The 14,087-nt window shown below is 41.0% G+C and overlaps 1 protein-coding gene and 2 non-coding genes across 4 annotated transcripts; 1 reads left to right on the forward strand and 2 right to left on the reverse strand.

Annotated features, from left to right (window-relative positions):
* Positions 1–398: 398 nt before the first annotated feature.
* On the forward strand, positions 399–4,216 carry exosc9 (exosome component 9). 2 transcript variants are annotated; one of them, XM_041933876.1, is made up of 12 exons: positions 399–554; positions 928–1,022; positions 1,332–1,451; positions 1,643–1,745; positions 1,839–1,976; positions 2,260–2,342; positions 2,442–2,574; positions 2,694–2,782; positions 2,908–3,054; positions 3,143–3,327; positions 3,518–3,590; positions 3,713–4,216. In XM_041933876.1, exons 1-12 carry the CDS (start codon positions 489–491, stop codon positions 3,774–3,776), a joined length of 1,296 nt encoding a protein of 431 aa, XP_041789810.1. In that variant the 5' UTR covers positions 399–488; the 3' UTR covers positions 3,777–4,216. The 2 variants fall into 2 exon arrangements, with proteins under 2 accessions (XP_041789810.1, XP_041789811.1); XM_041933877.1 differs by having other exon boundaries at positions 3,716–4,216.
* Positions 4,217–4,473: 257 nt separating this feature from the next.
* On the reverse strand, positions 4,474–4,545 carry trnaq-cug. The gene has a single exon. It is a non-coding gene; the product is annotated as a tRNA-Gln (tRNA).
* Positions 4,546–4,841: 296 nt separating this feature from the next.
* Positions 4,842–4,915, reverse strand: trnai-aau. The gene has a single exon. It is a non-coding gene; the product is annotated as a tRNA-Ile (tRNA).
* Positions 4,916–14,087: the final 9,172 nt, after the last annotated feature.

Raw genomic sequence — 14,087 nt, forward strand, 5'->3', positions numbered from 1 at the left:
AGCCACCCAAAGCTACCTTAGCTACGGGATCCATTCTGTTAGTGTTCCAACAAAAGCATACGGGTATCTTATACGCATTCATATTTCAAAATTGCCCCCAAATAATAAAGGTACTTGCTGTCAATATTTACTACTTGAAAAGCCCCAAATTACGAGGCATCGGAAACTCGCTCTGCAGCGGGGTTGCAAAGTAAAAGCAGATTTTTAGTAAATTGTACTAAAATGCTTCGCGGGCACAGTTGCCAATGAAGATTTGGTTTATATCAAATAAAGACATGCAGACTATCACAACGGCCAATTCAGAATAATTCAAAAAGGGGTCAAATTAAAGCAAATATATTTCCGCCACTTTTACTATGGCATGTTATATGTACTTCCGGGGTAGAGTTCAGACAACATTGACGGTGGACACATGCCTGTTGGAGCAGTGGCACCGCAGTTGTGAATTAAATTATTGAACTCTAACCAACCCCTGATAGTCCCGCAGAATGAAGGACACGCCGCTGTCTAACTGTGAGCGGGATTTCTTGCTGAAAGCCATCGCAGAGAAAAAGGTGAGCTGGATTCCGCACTGTGTGTCCACATTGTGCACTGACTCATGAAACTGGTGCAGAAAGTGATGTTTCACAGAAAGACACCTATAGTGTGTTTGGACACTTACAGGTAACTTACTATTGCTGATATAAAATAAAGAACATTTCTCTGTGATTCATCCAATAATTGGAAGATCACCTGCATTCAAACACCATGGCTCACAAAGTCCTGTGATTGTAAACGCAAAGGTTTCGGTGTCTTTACGTGGCTCTGTGTAGAGGCTTCGGCTCATGGATTTGTGCTTTTGGGGGGAATCAATACAAAACACAGTAGTTTCTGAAAGATGTCGCGGACTGTGGGCCTGTGGGAGTCTCACCTGTCCTCTCACTGCAGCGCCTGGATGGACGACAGACCTACGACTACAGAAAGATCAAGATCACATTTGGGACTGACTATGGATGCTGCTTTGTAGAGCTTGGGAAAACCAGGTGAATCTATAGCCACATATGTTTTTTCTATCTAGTAACCCCATTAAGGTTTCACCTTCCCCTCAAATCTCCCCCTAAGTGTTTCTGAATTAACCTTAAAGTTGGCTGTAACATTATTTTACAGCATGAAAGCTTATTTTCTGTAAATGAGTTTGTAAAGGTCGAAGGATTTGTGGGGTTCGGGAGGTTAAAGGGAAGAGAGCCTCTCAAACAAGGCACTGAAATTCACACGAAACATTCCTATTCATGAAAAACATCGTAAGTTATTCGTATATTTTCTGTGATAGTAGAATGTGCTGTTCTCTTCAGGGTCATGGCCCAGGTGTCGTGTGAGCTGGTGCCTCCTAAAGAGAGTCGGCCAAACGAGGGAATCATGTTCTTCAACATCGAGCTGTCGCCCATGGCCTCGCCAGCATTTGAGCAGGGCAGGTGAGAAAGAACTAAAGAGATCATGCTTGTATGCACTTGTCTACTAAAACATCTGACAGCTTATGTGTTGCTGTAGAAATGAGAATGGAGTTCAGGGACGTGTTAGACCAGGACTGTGTCTGAAACATGGTTCATGTGGTGACTGTTGTGCAGAGAGTGTAAAACATCTGTGCTGTTTTCTTTCTCTCCAGACAGTCTGAGTTGTCAGTGAAGCTAAACAGACAGCTGGAGAGATGCTTGAGGAACTCCAAGTGCATTGATACTGAGTCCCTGTGTGTGGTGTCTGGAGAAAAGGTAAAACATAAGCAAGCAAGCAAGCAAGAAAAGCAGCACAGCAGCGTCTCCAGTGCCGTGATGGTGTGTGTGTGTGTGTGTGTCTGCGTTCAGGTGTGGCAGATCAGAGTGGACGTTCACATGTTGAATCACGACGGGAACCTGATGGATGCTGCCAGCATTGCTGCCATCACCGCTCTGTGCCACTTCAGACGGCCTGACGTCGCCATCCAGGGGGATGAAGTCACAGTGGTGAGTCAGCGAAAAGCTCAGCAGGTGGTGTCTCCGCTTCGCTGAGTCTGCCGGGAAACGTGTGATGACCCCAACACCAAAACTGCTCTGTTCTGTGCATTTCTTTGACGATTACAGATGATATAATGTAGGAGATTTGCTTTCACTGACGCGTCTTGTTATTGTCAAAACAACAGTTATGATGCACCACAGCTTTTCTGTTGTAGCTCATGTCAGAAGGGTTTTCATTTCTTTTAAACTTTGTGTTGTTTGTAATTTTGTGTTTGTTCCTGTGCTCCCTCAGTACAGTCCAGAGGAGAGAGACCCCATTCCTCTGAGTATCTACCACATGCCCATCAGTGTCAGCTTCTCCTTCTTCCAACAAGGGTAAAGAACCACATCTCAGTACAAGACAGAATCATTGTCTGTGCAAAGGAGAATGGATTGGATGAACGTTTTCTTCTCTACTTCCTGTTCGCTCTGCAGGACTTACCTGCTGGTGGACCCCTCTGAGCGGGAGGAGCGGGTGATGGATGGCTTGCTGATGATCGCCATGAACAAACACAGAGAAATCTGCTCCATCCAGTCCAGCGGGGGCATCATGTTGCTTAAAGAGCAGGTGAATGGAGTCTAGATGATACTGCTTAGTTTTGGAGGCATAAAGATCAATTATCTTAAAAATAAAATCACTATACCACCATACCATATCACCAATTTCCTTTTTGTGTGGTGTTCAAGGTTATGAGATGCAGTAAAATAGCCAGCGTCAAGGTGTCTGAAATCACAGAACTCATCAACAAAGCCCTGGAGAATGACAAGAAAGCAAGGTGAGCAGTAACAGCACATAACCACACTTCAGTGCTCCACAGCAAACTGTGGAAGTGGACATATGTACCACAATTTTATCTGTGCTGTCGTTAGAAGATAAAATCTGTGGTTTTACATTTTCCAGAAAAGCAGGTGGCAGGTGTGGTTTTGCGGAGTCTATGCCTCAGGAGCGAATCACAGCACTAAAAACGGACGAGACTCCAGTGGAGATGACAGATGTGTCAGATAGAGCCAAAGACGTCGTTCAGAAAGCCGAGGCCCTGCCTCACACGTATCCTTTACTGAGCCTGAATCACACCACCATCTTCCAACAGCTTGCTATATTACATCCACTGTTGTTCCTTAAACTTACATACCAGTGTGCCTTCCCCTGTGGTGCCCGTCCCAGGTGTGGGTCAGGTAGGGCAGGGGCTACAGAGCACCTGGGGACTGGAGGAGGAGGAGGAGGAGGAAGAGGAAGATGATGACAACAGTGGTGAAGAACAGGAGGAAAAAGTATCACAGATGGAAGAGGAACTGCATGAAAAGGAGGAGAGCAGAGGAGGTTAATACATTTAGCAGTTATATAGGTGGACAGACAGACAGGAATGAGCATCAACTCATGTAAAGTAGTTTAAAAGTGAAAGCAAAATAAAATATCAGACAGAAGTGATGGAATTGACAGGAATCATATGAATAAATCATCTTTAAATATTATGTAATCTTAGGTATTAGGAATTTGTTTTGATTTGCAGGAGATGTGGTTGAGATATCTGACAGTGAAGAGGAGGAAGTGGTCATTCTTCATCCGGAGACACCAGCTGCCAAGTAGGTGCACCAGTTGTCTCTTTTATTTATTGGACGTTGTAGTCAGCAACAGAGGATGTATGCACTCTTTACACAACGATTATCAGGTTGTTTTTTAATTCACATCTTTTTCTTGCTCTCAGAAGTGCAGGACTCAGCACCCGCCAGAAGGGGGCAGCAACATCAAAGAAAAGACAGAAAAAATGAACTCCGCTTGAGCAGTAAGAGATCTACATATGTACAGCAGAGTGAGCGACTGCAGCACCTCTTCATAATAAAGACTCCTGTCCTGGCTAAACTGATTCCCTCATGCTATAGCTGACAATTGGGATCAAACTGATGTTACAGTACTGAGACACATCCCAGTGTTGGCTTCTTACTCGCAGAACATGAAGTTTACTTCTTGCTTGTAGCCATTCAGATCCATTTAGAAACAGACCATGCTTACAAATGTACAAAAAATAAGTTGTAACTTTGTTCTTGTTTTTTACGATGAAAGGATGTCAGATGTTTTTGATAGGTGTGATTAAAGAAAATCTTCTCAGCCACGATTGGATGTTTGCAGACGTTTACATCTCAGTTTGAACAATTATATATTTTTCGAAGGAAAAATCTGATCTGTGGGGGTGAGTGTAACCGAAATAAAAAGTAAAATATAAACATGTCTTTGTTTCTTGTAAGGTTTCTAGTTTGAATCCAATCATACATTTAACTAACATTATACTGCCAGTATAAGATGTTTTTTTTCTTCTCTATAGTGTTTACAGTGCCAGAAAGCACAAGTTGAGCGTGGAATGGCAAATAATACTCACTTCGTGAAACACATATGGACGGATTGAAAATGTTGAGTATGTGAAATACTTACTAGAAAAGTGGATTCCCAAGAAAAGTGCGTGGTAAAGTTAGGTTCCACCGAGATTTGAACTCGGATCGCTGGATTCAGAGTCCAGAGTGCTAACCATTACACCATGGAACCTCTACAGACATTTGTAAACCGTGAGCAAATACTAGTATACATACATACGTTTCGGACGATTTAAATATTGTATTCACGATCAGATAGAAAGCTTATAAACAATTTATAATTTGTCACTACTCATAAGACTGTTAAAAGATTTCCGAACAGTAACTAGTCTCCGCTATAGTGGACCAAATTAGCTTTTGTTAGCTAGCATATATACTAGGGAAAGTAATGAACAGGAAAAATACGAACTGGATAGCTGCTTAAGATATCATCGAACTAGGTATAACACGGTGGGCAAAAGTAGTTTATGGCCCGTACGGGGATCGAACCCGCGACCTTGGCGTTATTAGCACCACGCTCTAACCAACTGAGCTAACCGGCCACGTTCGACTCAAAAACGGCACCCACTAAGTCGTAGATCATATATGATCATTGCAATATCGTATTAGATATTATGATGGGTTTAAGGCCACTTCAATTAGAGAACAACAAAGAAAACTGTGAAAAAGACTCACTGACCTGAGATTGACCTCCCCCAGTCTTTTTCCCATGCAAGGCCTTATTTTCCAAACATAGCACTATTAACATAAAACTATTGAGTATAGCAGTCTTTAACCAAATGTTAACCTTGTAAAAGTGCGGATAATTTCCAACTGATCTCAGATATTACTGATGACAGATATAGCACCTACTGCAAAGGTAAACACATCCCCATAGGTCCCAAAAGCCTGAAGTTGTATCTGAATCTTTGTCTGTGTAATATTCCAGCGTAGGAGCACTGTACACTGTACACAAATTAAAATATGTAATGATAATGACACCATGTAACCAATTCACAGAAAAAACATACACAAACACCACACAATGACACTAGGGTGAACAGAATTCATATCCTCCTTCAGTGAGAATTTTAAGAATATGCACAGGTATGTCAAGGTGATAACGGAGTTATAGTTTGTGACACTTTGTTCTAGATGTCTCCAAAGACACCTATACACACAGTCTTTGACTATGTCCAGCTGTATTATATTTATAATAATATTGTCAATTTTCTTTATTTGATTGTTTTTTTTTGTATTTTGCATTGACTCTATATTCATTACCAGAAACTGATGTCCTATATGCATGAAGCCTATCCTCTAAGTTTGATTATAATTTTGAATTAGAATGATTTATATCTCTTTGTAGTCATTTTCCATTAAATAATCATAGGACAACAAAACTAGAAAGAAGTGTGCACCATGCATTCAGGCAGTATTGTGTGACATTCTCTTGTGTTCACTGTATGATAGAAAGCAAACTGTAATATGACAGCTGCTGTCCAATCGCGGGTGACAGTATTGCATGAACAAGGCTGTGCAAAAAAGACAACTTTGCAGTGATTAAAAACACCTGTGGCTCTTCTTTGTGTCATTAATATGCCATTTTGCCAGTACAAACACCCACCGGGGCAAATTCAATTTAATTTAAGGTGTACTGCTGGTCTGAAGGTTCAGGATTCTCTTGGTCTCACAGGAGATGTCCACACTTGGAACCAAAATGTGTCTTAAGTGAACATATAAAAAGCAGGTGTCTTAATATTTGGTCAAAGTATATTGACAACACGTATCTGTGATAATACAACAGAAGGAATGAAAAACAAAAGGTATTACTTTCAACATCTCTTCGCTGCTAACTCCTCACTGAGGCATTACATGGAAATGTGTATGGTACACACCCAAACAAGCCTGGGTGGTTTTTCTTGTCCTATACTGACTCTTATCAGACCAGTGTATCATCAACAAACGTTTAAGCTCTACCAGAGCATGTACATATGGCTGTGTACAGAGGAGGAGTGGTATCACAGTTATCTACAGTGTGGAGTGGCCTGCTGTCTTAAAAAAGTGAAGTGAAGGTCTTGGAAATCTGATGAATGTCAGTATATTACAGTGTCATCATTTTTGGATGTTCTTATTTGTGATTGATCTTGTGCACATTTGTGCATTACTGTACATTTCCAGGGTCCTGTGTTCCCCTCTTCAATGTTCTATTAATCCACATTAACCCTCCTATTGTGTTCAGGTCAAAACCCTAACCCTAACCCCGAAACCTTGCAGCTTGGGAAGACAGGACCCTGGGAACACATGAATGGCTCTGCACTGAGGGAGCCGAAAGCCCTCACTCAGCCACACCTCTGCCTTTGCTTCAGATTTTGTGGGAGCCATATCAAGCACTGAGGTGCCAGAGTTGGCACGGGCGTCCCCTCTTAACAGATATGCATGACTAACTGCTCAGTAATGCTGCCTAATTTGTACACGTACAGTTCTGTGTAAGCCTCTGAATGTGTCTCCTCCCAAGAGTTCAGGAGTTTAAGAGTTTTTTCTTCTCCTTCTGGTTGGCTGATAAAGTACAGCAGGTGCAGCTTTATTTTCTTTACACAGGCACACAAGGCACTTGTACACACACGCCCGGCAGTCAATGGAAAAGTACTGGACAAAGCAGAGGCTGCACACCAGCCTCATCACTGCCATTACCAGGTCCACACACAAAGCCACGGACCACGGTGGCCTCCTCTGCATATTAAATGACATACAGGGATGCTGCGTGTGATCAGACTCGTTATTTGACCACTCAATTGATGATCAGAGTTGTTAGTAGAGCCACCACAGTGCATCATGTAAGCGTGCAGTGCTGTAAAGGCTATAATTAACACAGCAAGATTAATTCTGCAGAGACCTGATATCACTGGGGCATCTATTTCTTTAACAAAACTTCTTTTACAGGTTTTTCAATGCACACAAGTGTATGTAAAAAAAAAAAAATACAAGCATGATTTGGAATGAATTATGTTAAAAACAAACACACAAAAAAAACAGTGCAGTGTTGACTTGACTTCACTTAAGAAATTAGAGGACAGCCACTGCCTTAAAGATACTGAGTAACTGATAATGGAGAAACTACTTTGTTTAAGTGATTTGAATGCTTTTAGATCTGAGGTAACAATTTCGGTTCAAAATTCAATCAAAATTTGTCAATTAAGCTTCAACTTACCACATTTAATGATGTGAAAAAACATGAAGGGAGAAAATGGCTTAGCCTCTTTAACTCCATTACAGTCAAACTGGTCAATATGCATCCAATAATGGTGAAAAATGTTTAACAGAAAAAATGGCAGGGTTTTTGACATCTGCTAATTCTGCTAGTGCAGACAATTCATCTGCTGCTGAGGAGAAGTTAGAGACAGACAATGTGGAAAATGTAGTATGTAGTATATTTCAGTATAGTATAGTATAGTATAGTATAGTATATTTGGTACATTTCATTGGTATATTTATTGTTAATTGTTTAGTATATTTTTATTGTCTTAGTATATTTTCATTTCTGGTATATTTTTATTGCATTTGCAAATATTCTTACTGCATGTTGGCTTATTTTATTTTAGTATCTTAAATTTATTTAATTATCTTTCTTATTATCTTGTTTCTAACATGGGGGTTGCAATGCAAATTTCATTGACACGTCATGCTCAGTGACAATAAAGAAATCTTGAATCTCAAATCTTGAATCTTGAAATGGTGAAGCAGCTGTGGAAAGCATCCTGATTTTTGATTTCTCCAATGCCTTCAACACCATATAGCCCACACTTCTGAGGGACAAGTTGGAGTGCACAGTGGAAGTGGTAGGAGGAAGGAGAATGATGGCTAAGATATCATCCCGGATGGACAAAATGTCCCACACTCAGCACCAGTCAGCTCCTTTAGTGAAAGGCTGTTTCACCCCAGGTCCCTCCTTCCTGCTGCTGTCAGTATACACTGATGTGTGCAATGCTCTCCACACGGACCGACTGCATGCAACCAAAGTTTCCTGAAACGTGACTGGTCCATACTGCTCAGACTACAAATGTAGTATGAATGGAAACCTAAACGCTGCTGATGTCAAGGCTGAAAAAACACATTACAATTACCACTTCACAACTTGCTTTGGAAAATCACCAGTGTAATGTTTAGTGTAGAGAAAACAATTTTAGGTAAACCAGCAAAAACTTGTAAAACCACATGGCAGCAATACAACCCATCATGTGAACACGTAAGACTGTGTTTGAACAAATTCCATGGCATTTCAAGGTCCGGTTAAATGTGACTAATAAGGCCTGTTTTGGCATCGTTTCCACAAGGATTTTTCCTGAAGGGGAGAGCATCATTGTGTTTCTCTCCTCTCCAGGAAGAAGTCCTGGCTCCCTGGCCTGTAGACTTGGATGCCAGTTCTCAAAATACTAGGGTGGGTGACATTTCAGACCAGCTGCTGAAGACCCGTTAACAGGGATACAGGGGCATCACTTAGACAGGACACCAAGGAAATGACTTTTTCAGATGAGAGGACCAGAAAGGAGCCTGGAGGAAAACCAGAAAAGTAGAGGTGAGAAGAGTAGACCGGCCATAACATTTCCTCATGGCTGTCTGGTCCATAAGGACATGGTTGCCTGACCTTTGCTCATGGAGAAATAAAAATAGCAGAGTAATAAAGTCACTGTGAGTCAGCATGAATAGACATTAGCTGCATGAAGCTGACTCAAAACAGTATACTGCCCATGCTGAAGGACTAGCAAGCTAATGTAATATATTCCTTCATGTCAGGCAGCTAAATAATTAATTGACTAGTTCGTTAAATAAGATTTATTTAGCTAAACGGCATCCAGCTTACTGAGTATTTTAACATTCTGCATCACACAATACTAATGTTTATGCCTGTCAATCAATAACTTACACTCCAGTACTAGGACTCAATTCTCTGATGTTACCATTATATACATTTATATAATGTATAATGTATATGTATATTCTTGCCCAGGCCAGGCCATCTTTTTTTCTAACTATTATCTTTATGATGTAGAGTTTGAGTTGAAGTTCTATCCGTCAACCAGGCCTTGAAAGAATTTTTGAATGTTATGTGACATTTGTTTTTCGGGGAAGCTATCAGGAGATACAGCAGTCAGCTAAGGACCTGCTATAATTAAGAGCAACAGTATCCTTTGTTTTGAAACATGAGCTCCTTCCTCCTAATTAGTTTGATTTCATCCACCTGATATAAATAGAGTGTGAGGGGATTAACAGTATGATCCTTTTCATCAACAGCTTTAAGTATTTTTCTTTTAACAAGAGGTCACTTTGAATATATAAGATGTACATTAGATGTAGAAAGCAATTTTGTTGCAGAGAGTTTTTAGTGATGTTCTCTTTCATTACGTCAGAGTCACCTTTAAAACAAAGGTTTATATTTTGTGGCCAAATAGAGCATCACACCAATCAATCAAAGAACTGCTGAGATTATTTCATAGCCCTTTATTCTTTGCTGAAGAAAACTGAAAAACCCTCAGTCCACTTATCTTATTTGTCTGAAAACTGGACCACGGCCCCGTGGACTTTTTCCCTTCAGAGTTTCACAGTGAACAATGTCAGAATAATCATATCAGTGAGACTTCGGGTTGCCAAAATCTAGCTGAAGAAGACACACAGAGGAAGAACCCAGTATCCACCCAACAGAGTGAGCACCAGTGTCAGCCAGTCAGCCAGTCCCACTGAACAGTCACGTAGGCGATGCCTGGTGAAGCCACTCCACATAGCTGGTTGTTTAGGCCCAAGCTCAAATGTCGTCCAAGTTCCAAACTGTTGGGCCAGAAACTTGGTCATACGAGAACATTTGCACTTAAGCATCCTACTTTATTAGCTCTGTTTGAGGTGTTGATGGCCACCAGTCAAAGTGCTGGTCTTTGTGTCAGAGAAGGTAATACATGCACTTATAGGAGGTTCCTTGTGATGGGTTTTTTGCTGTTATAAGCATGATGTCTATCTCTTAATCCAAATGGATCTTTTCTCAACACATGCCAGTTAAAACATCCTGCAGTGGTTTATTCTTAGTGTAGATTTTAGAACCACTAGAGGTCACTACATCTGAATGGACCAGCCTGTCCAGTGTGGAAATTAGTCTTCACAGGAACCCTAAATTGGCCAGTATACCACAGAAACATTAACATATTGTTATTTTAAAGGCCCTAAGAATGGGAATGCATTGAAAATGTAGCTGATATTACCCAGTAATCTAAAATAATAATAATAATAATAATAATTATGTCATTTGCGAAAAAGTGAAATGGCAAAATGTAGTAACATAATCTGCAAAACTAAAGACGATTTTTGGTTTTTTCATTTGCTGAATGAGAAAACACCAGATTATACAGCTAATTATCACATGGACTTCACTCACCTGTGCATTATCGGATTTCCTTAGATCTGCTCCAACATACTTTGCAGTTTTGCAGCAGTTCAGCTGGAACTGAGCTGGTTTCACAGGACATTCACATTAAATCACTAAAAGCGCCAGTTTAACCATTAAACCACAGCTAAGATAGGGAATTGCTAACATTACCAGAGCTGAGATGTTTTTGTAGCTAGAAAAGCTTATTTGAGGAACCATTGAAACAAGGCCTCAGGCCATGTCCTCTGTGAAGTCACCATTCAGACTGAACTGAACCAACTGTCAAGGTTCATCTTCTCTCAGTTTAGCAGTTGGCAAACAGCATTAGGACCCACCGTCTGGTTGAAGCAAAAAACAACCAGATCCACTGCTTTGCCACAGCCTTGTAAAGCTTTGTTGTGTCACCTGTGACTTTACGTTAGCTACTGCAAGGAGCCAGGCTCCTTTACATTCTTGCATTCATATCACGGTGAGCCACGGTGAGTACTTATCTCCATCTCAGGCTCCCAGGAAGCAAACCAAAATACTCAGTTTGAGACTTAGTACAACAGTTGGCCAAAGAAAACAAACACAGCTTTGAAGGTGAAAGTCAGCACTTTAACCTTGTATTCACAGTTTTACATTAAATTTCAGTGTGCTGGACAACAGAGCTAAAACAATGAAGCATTATCACTGTTCTAATGCTTTTCTGACTGCCCACCACGTTCACAGAATTAAAAGCACACTACTAGAGAGTAATTATAGAAAGCGGCTGTCTTCTTGAAAGTTTGCCTTTACTTACTGAAACCGAGAGGAGCCCTTCACCAGGAACTGTCACCGACCTGACATTAATGTTGCGCGCTGGACTGCGTGCCTTCACAGTGTGGTGATTAACACTGGCCTCTGGAATGTTGCACACTGACTGCTCTGGTGGACCACAGTTTCTGTTTGGACTGCCACAGCAAAAATCACCTCTCAGAATAGAAATAAAATAATGTCGCTCTTCTGGGGCTTACAGTGAAAACACAGCTCCTCCCTCTAACGTGCTGTGCACTCGCCAGCTTGGCAGAAGAGCACAAAAGAGGAGCTGGAGTCCAAACTTCCGTTGAAACCCACTAAACTATTTGAATGCTGGTGGTATGCTGCTTTCTTACTGGGCCAGCCTTTAAATAAGAGTCTACAACCATACGTCTAGCAGCTGCAGAGTCCAGCTCTCAGGCACAGCAGGGCTTTGAGTTAGTGCTAACATCAACACGGTAATATGCTCACAATGACAATGCTAGCATTCTGATTGGCAGGTATAATGTCTATCATGTTTATTATCTTAATGTAGTAATTCAGTTGAGAGTCAGCATGCTGACATGGATTAACTGGCACTAAGTACAGCTGAAAATTAGAGAGGGAAAGTATTTGGTAACAAATCGAAGGATTGGACAAAGTCAGATTTTATCTTGATGATGAAGCTACATGAAAGGTTAGAAAATAAAAGTTATTACAGCCTATCCTGAGGGGAACTTGTTTGTACTAAATTTTGCAACAATCAATCCAAATATTTAACTCAAAAGCACAAATGTCAAAGAGTTGGTGGTGCTAAAGTGAAAGTCATTAGGATGCACCACCAGGGGACCATGAATGTCTGTCCAAAATTTCATGGAAATACATTTTAGTCTGGATCAAACTGGTGGACAGACAGACAGAGACTGTCGTCCCTAGAACCATGTCACCACAAAAAAACCCTTGGAAATCATGAAAAGAAAGCTGATATTCTGGTGCTTAGGTGTACGTAGGCGGACCTGATCACCCAGTCATTACAGAAGAATCATCCATTTAGTCATTCTTTTTTTTAGTCAGAAATAATATCAACATGTTTCTCCATTTCCAAGTTTGTATGACAATAAACGGTGCATGCAGCCTCATGAAGAGTATGGTGTGTGCAGATAAAACGTCCTTTCAGATCCATCGTTTGGGAACAATTCCCAGTCAGCTACAACAGCAATGGAGGGAGAGTTGTGGTGAGGTATATGATCAGATGACTGAAATATCACATATGTGTCAGATTTGGCATGATCAGAGGTAAACTGATGTTTAAAATGTAGACCACTCTCAGTTGTGGTATGTGAGTTCAGGGTTGGATCAGCAAGAGGGAAACCAGATGTGGTGGTGTAAACATAGAGACCTATCAGGATGTAAATCCCCTGTGAAGGTAGACATTGGCTGACAGGTATAATCTGTAACAGCAGAGGAGAACATTACTCAGTGGGACAATTCACAGAACGTGATCTGGTCTTTGAGATAGGAAAGATGTGGGTGGAGCCAGACAAAACGCGATACTATATATTGTGTTGTCTGTATGTTAAGGGCAGAGTCTTCTGATCTGGCTCTGAAGCTCTCTTGGATGGCCGGCGTCTGATCTGATACTGCTTGTTAATAAAGTTCTCCTCAACTCAAGCTTGTATCAGTGGAGTTCTTCCTGCACCATCATCACACCACTGCTCAGCAGGACCTGGCTGATAAACACCAGTGGATAAGACAGACGTAATATGTTTGGGTGATGTTTTATTTCTTATTATTCTTTTTATTTGAATTTTCAAATATCATAGCATAGAGATATTTTTATGGCCTATTGTGACCTATTGCCTTTTGGGAAAGTGTTTGTTAAAGTGTAACAGAAATATTTGAAATCATTCTTGTTTTTATGATGAAAATAGTGTATGGACAATTTTGTTTGTCTGTGACACCCGCACTACTGTCTGTTCCAAAGAAATGAAAGAAATGGACCCTTATGCATTTGCTTTTTATTTAGTAAACACAAATTTTTACCTCACGTTGTTCTAAACATAGAAGGTTAGGGTAAGGTGCTGGGGTGGGCTTTGATTGGATGATGTCATCATCCTAGGAGAACAATTGTGCGTACCTGACTCCTCAATCAGGGTATGAACTGAACTGTTTGACCACCCCTGCTTGTATCTACATGTCATAACCAGACCCAGCGTGCTGCAGCTGAGCAGCTAGTGAGCCATCTAGCCTGCAAAGTGAAGTTAACAGCACACTTTTTCCAGGTGAATGTTTGTTTGTTTGGTTGTTAGTTCAAAAAGCTAACGTGCTGGATGAGACGTGTGTTCATGTCTGTAAGTTAGATAGGAAGGACGCTGTCTGCTCTGGCTTTGGTAGAACCCTGATGTTACTGCTTTGTGCAAGATTTGATTGGCTGTATCGAAATAAGATCTCTAAGTATCTGGATACTGGGGCAGTCTCCTATCTCATAGATAATGTGCAGTCTGATAGCTCTGAACGATTGGACAAGGACCTGTTTAGGTACCTATATCCCTCTACAAACAGCCCAG

Source organism: Chelmon rostratus, chromosome 3 (assembly GCF_017976325.1).
Source record: "Chelmon rostratus isolate fCheRos1 chromosome 3, fCheRos1.pri, whole genome shotgun sequence".
NCBI classification, from domain to species: Eukaryota; Metazoa; Chordata; class Actinopteri; order Chaetodontiformes; family Chaetodontidae; genus Chelmon; species Chelmon rostratus.

What these genes read in the sequence shown, in the direction of transcription:
- exosc9 (XM_041933876.1), top strand. Translation starts at nt 489, where the DNA reads ATGAAGGACACGCCGCTGTCTAACTGTGAGCGGGATTTCTTGCTGAAA. An exon ending in TTCTCCTTCTTCCAACAAGG is followed by an intron (nt 2,343 to 2,441) that starts GTAAAGAACCAC and finishes TTCGCTCTGCAG; the next exon opens with GACTTACCTGCTGGTGGACC. An exon ending in GAGAATGACAAGAAAGCAAG is followed by an intron (nt 2,783 to 2,907) that starts GTGAGCAGTAAC and finishes TACATTTTCCAG; the next exon opens with AAAAGCAGGTGGCAGGTGTG.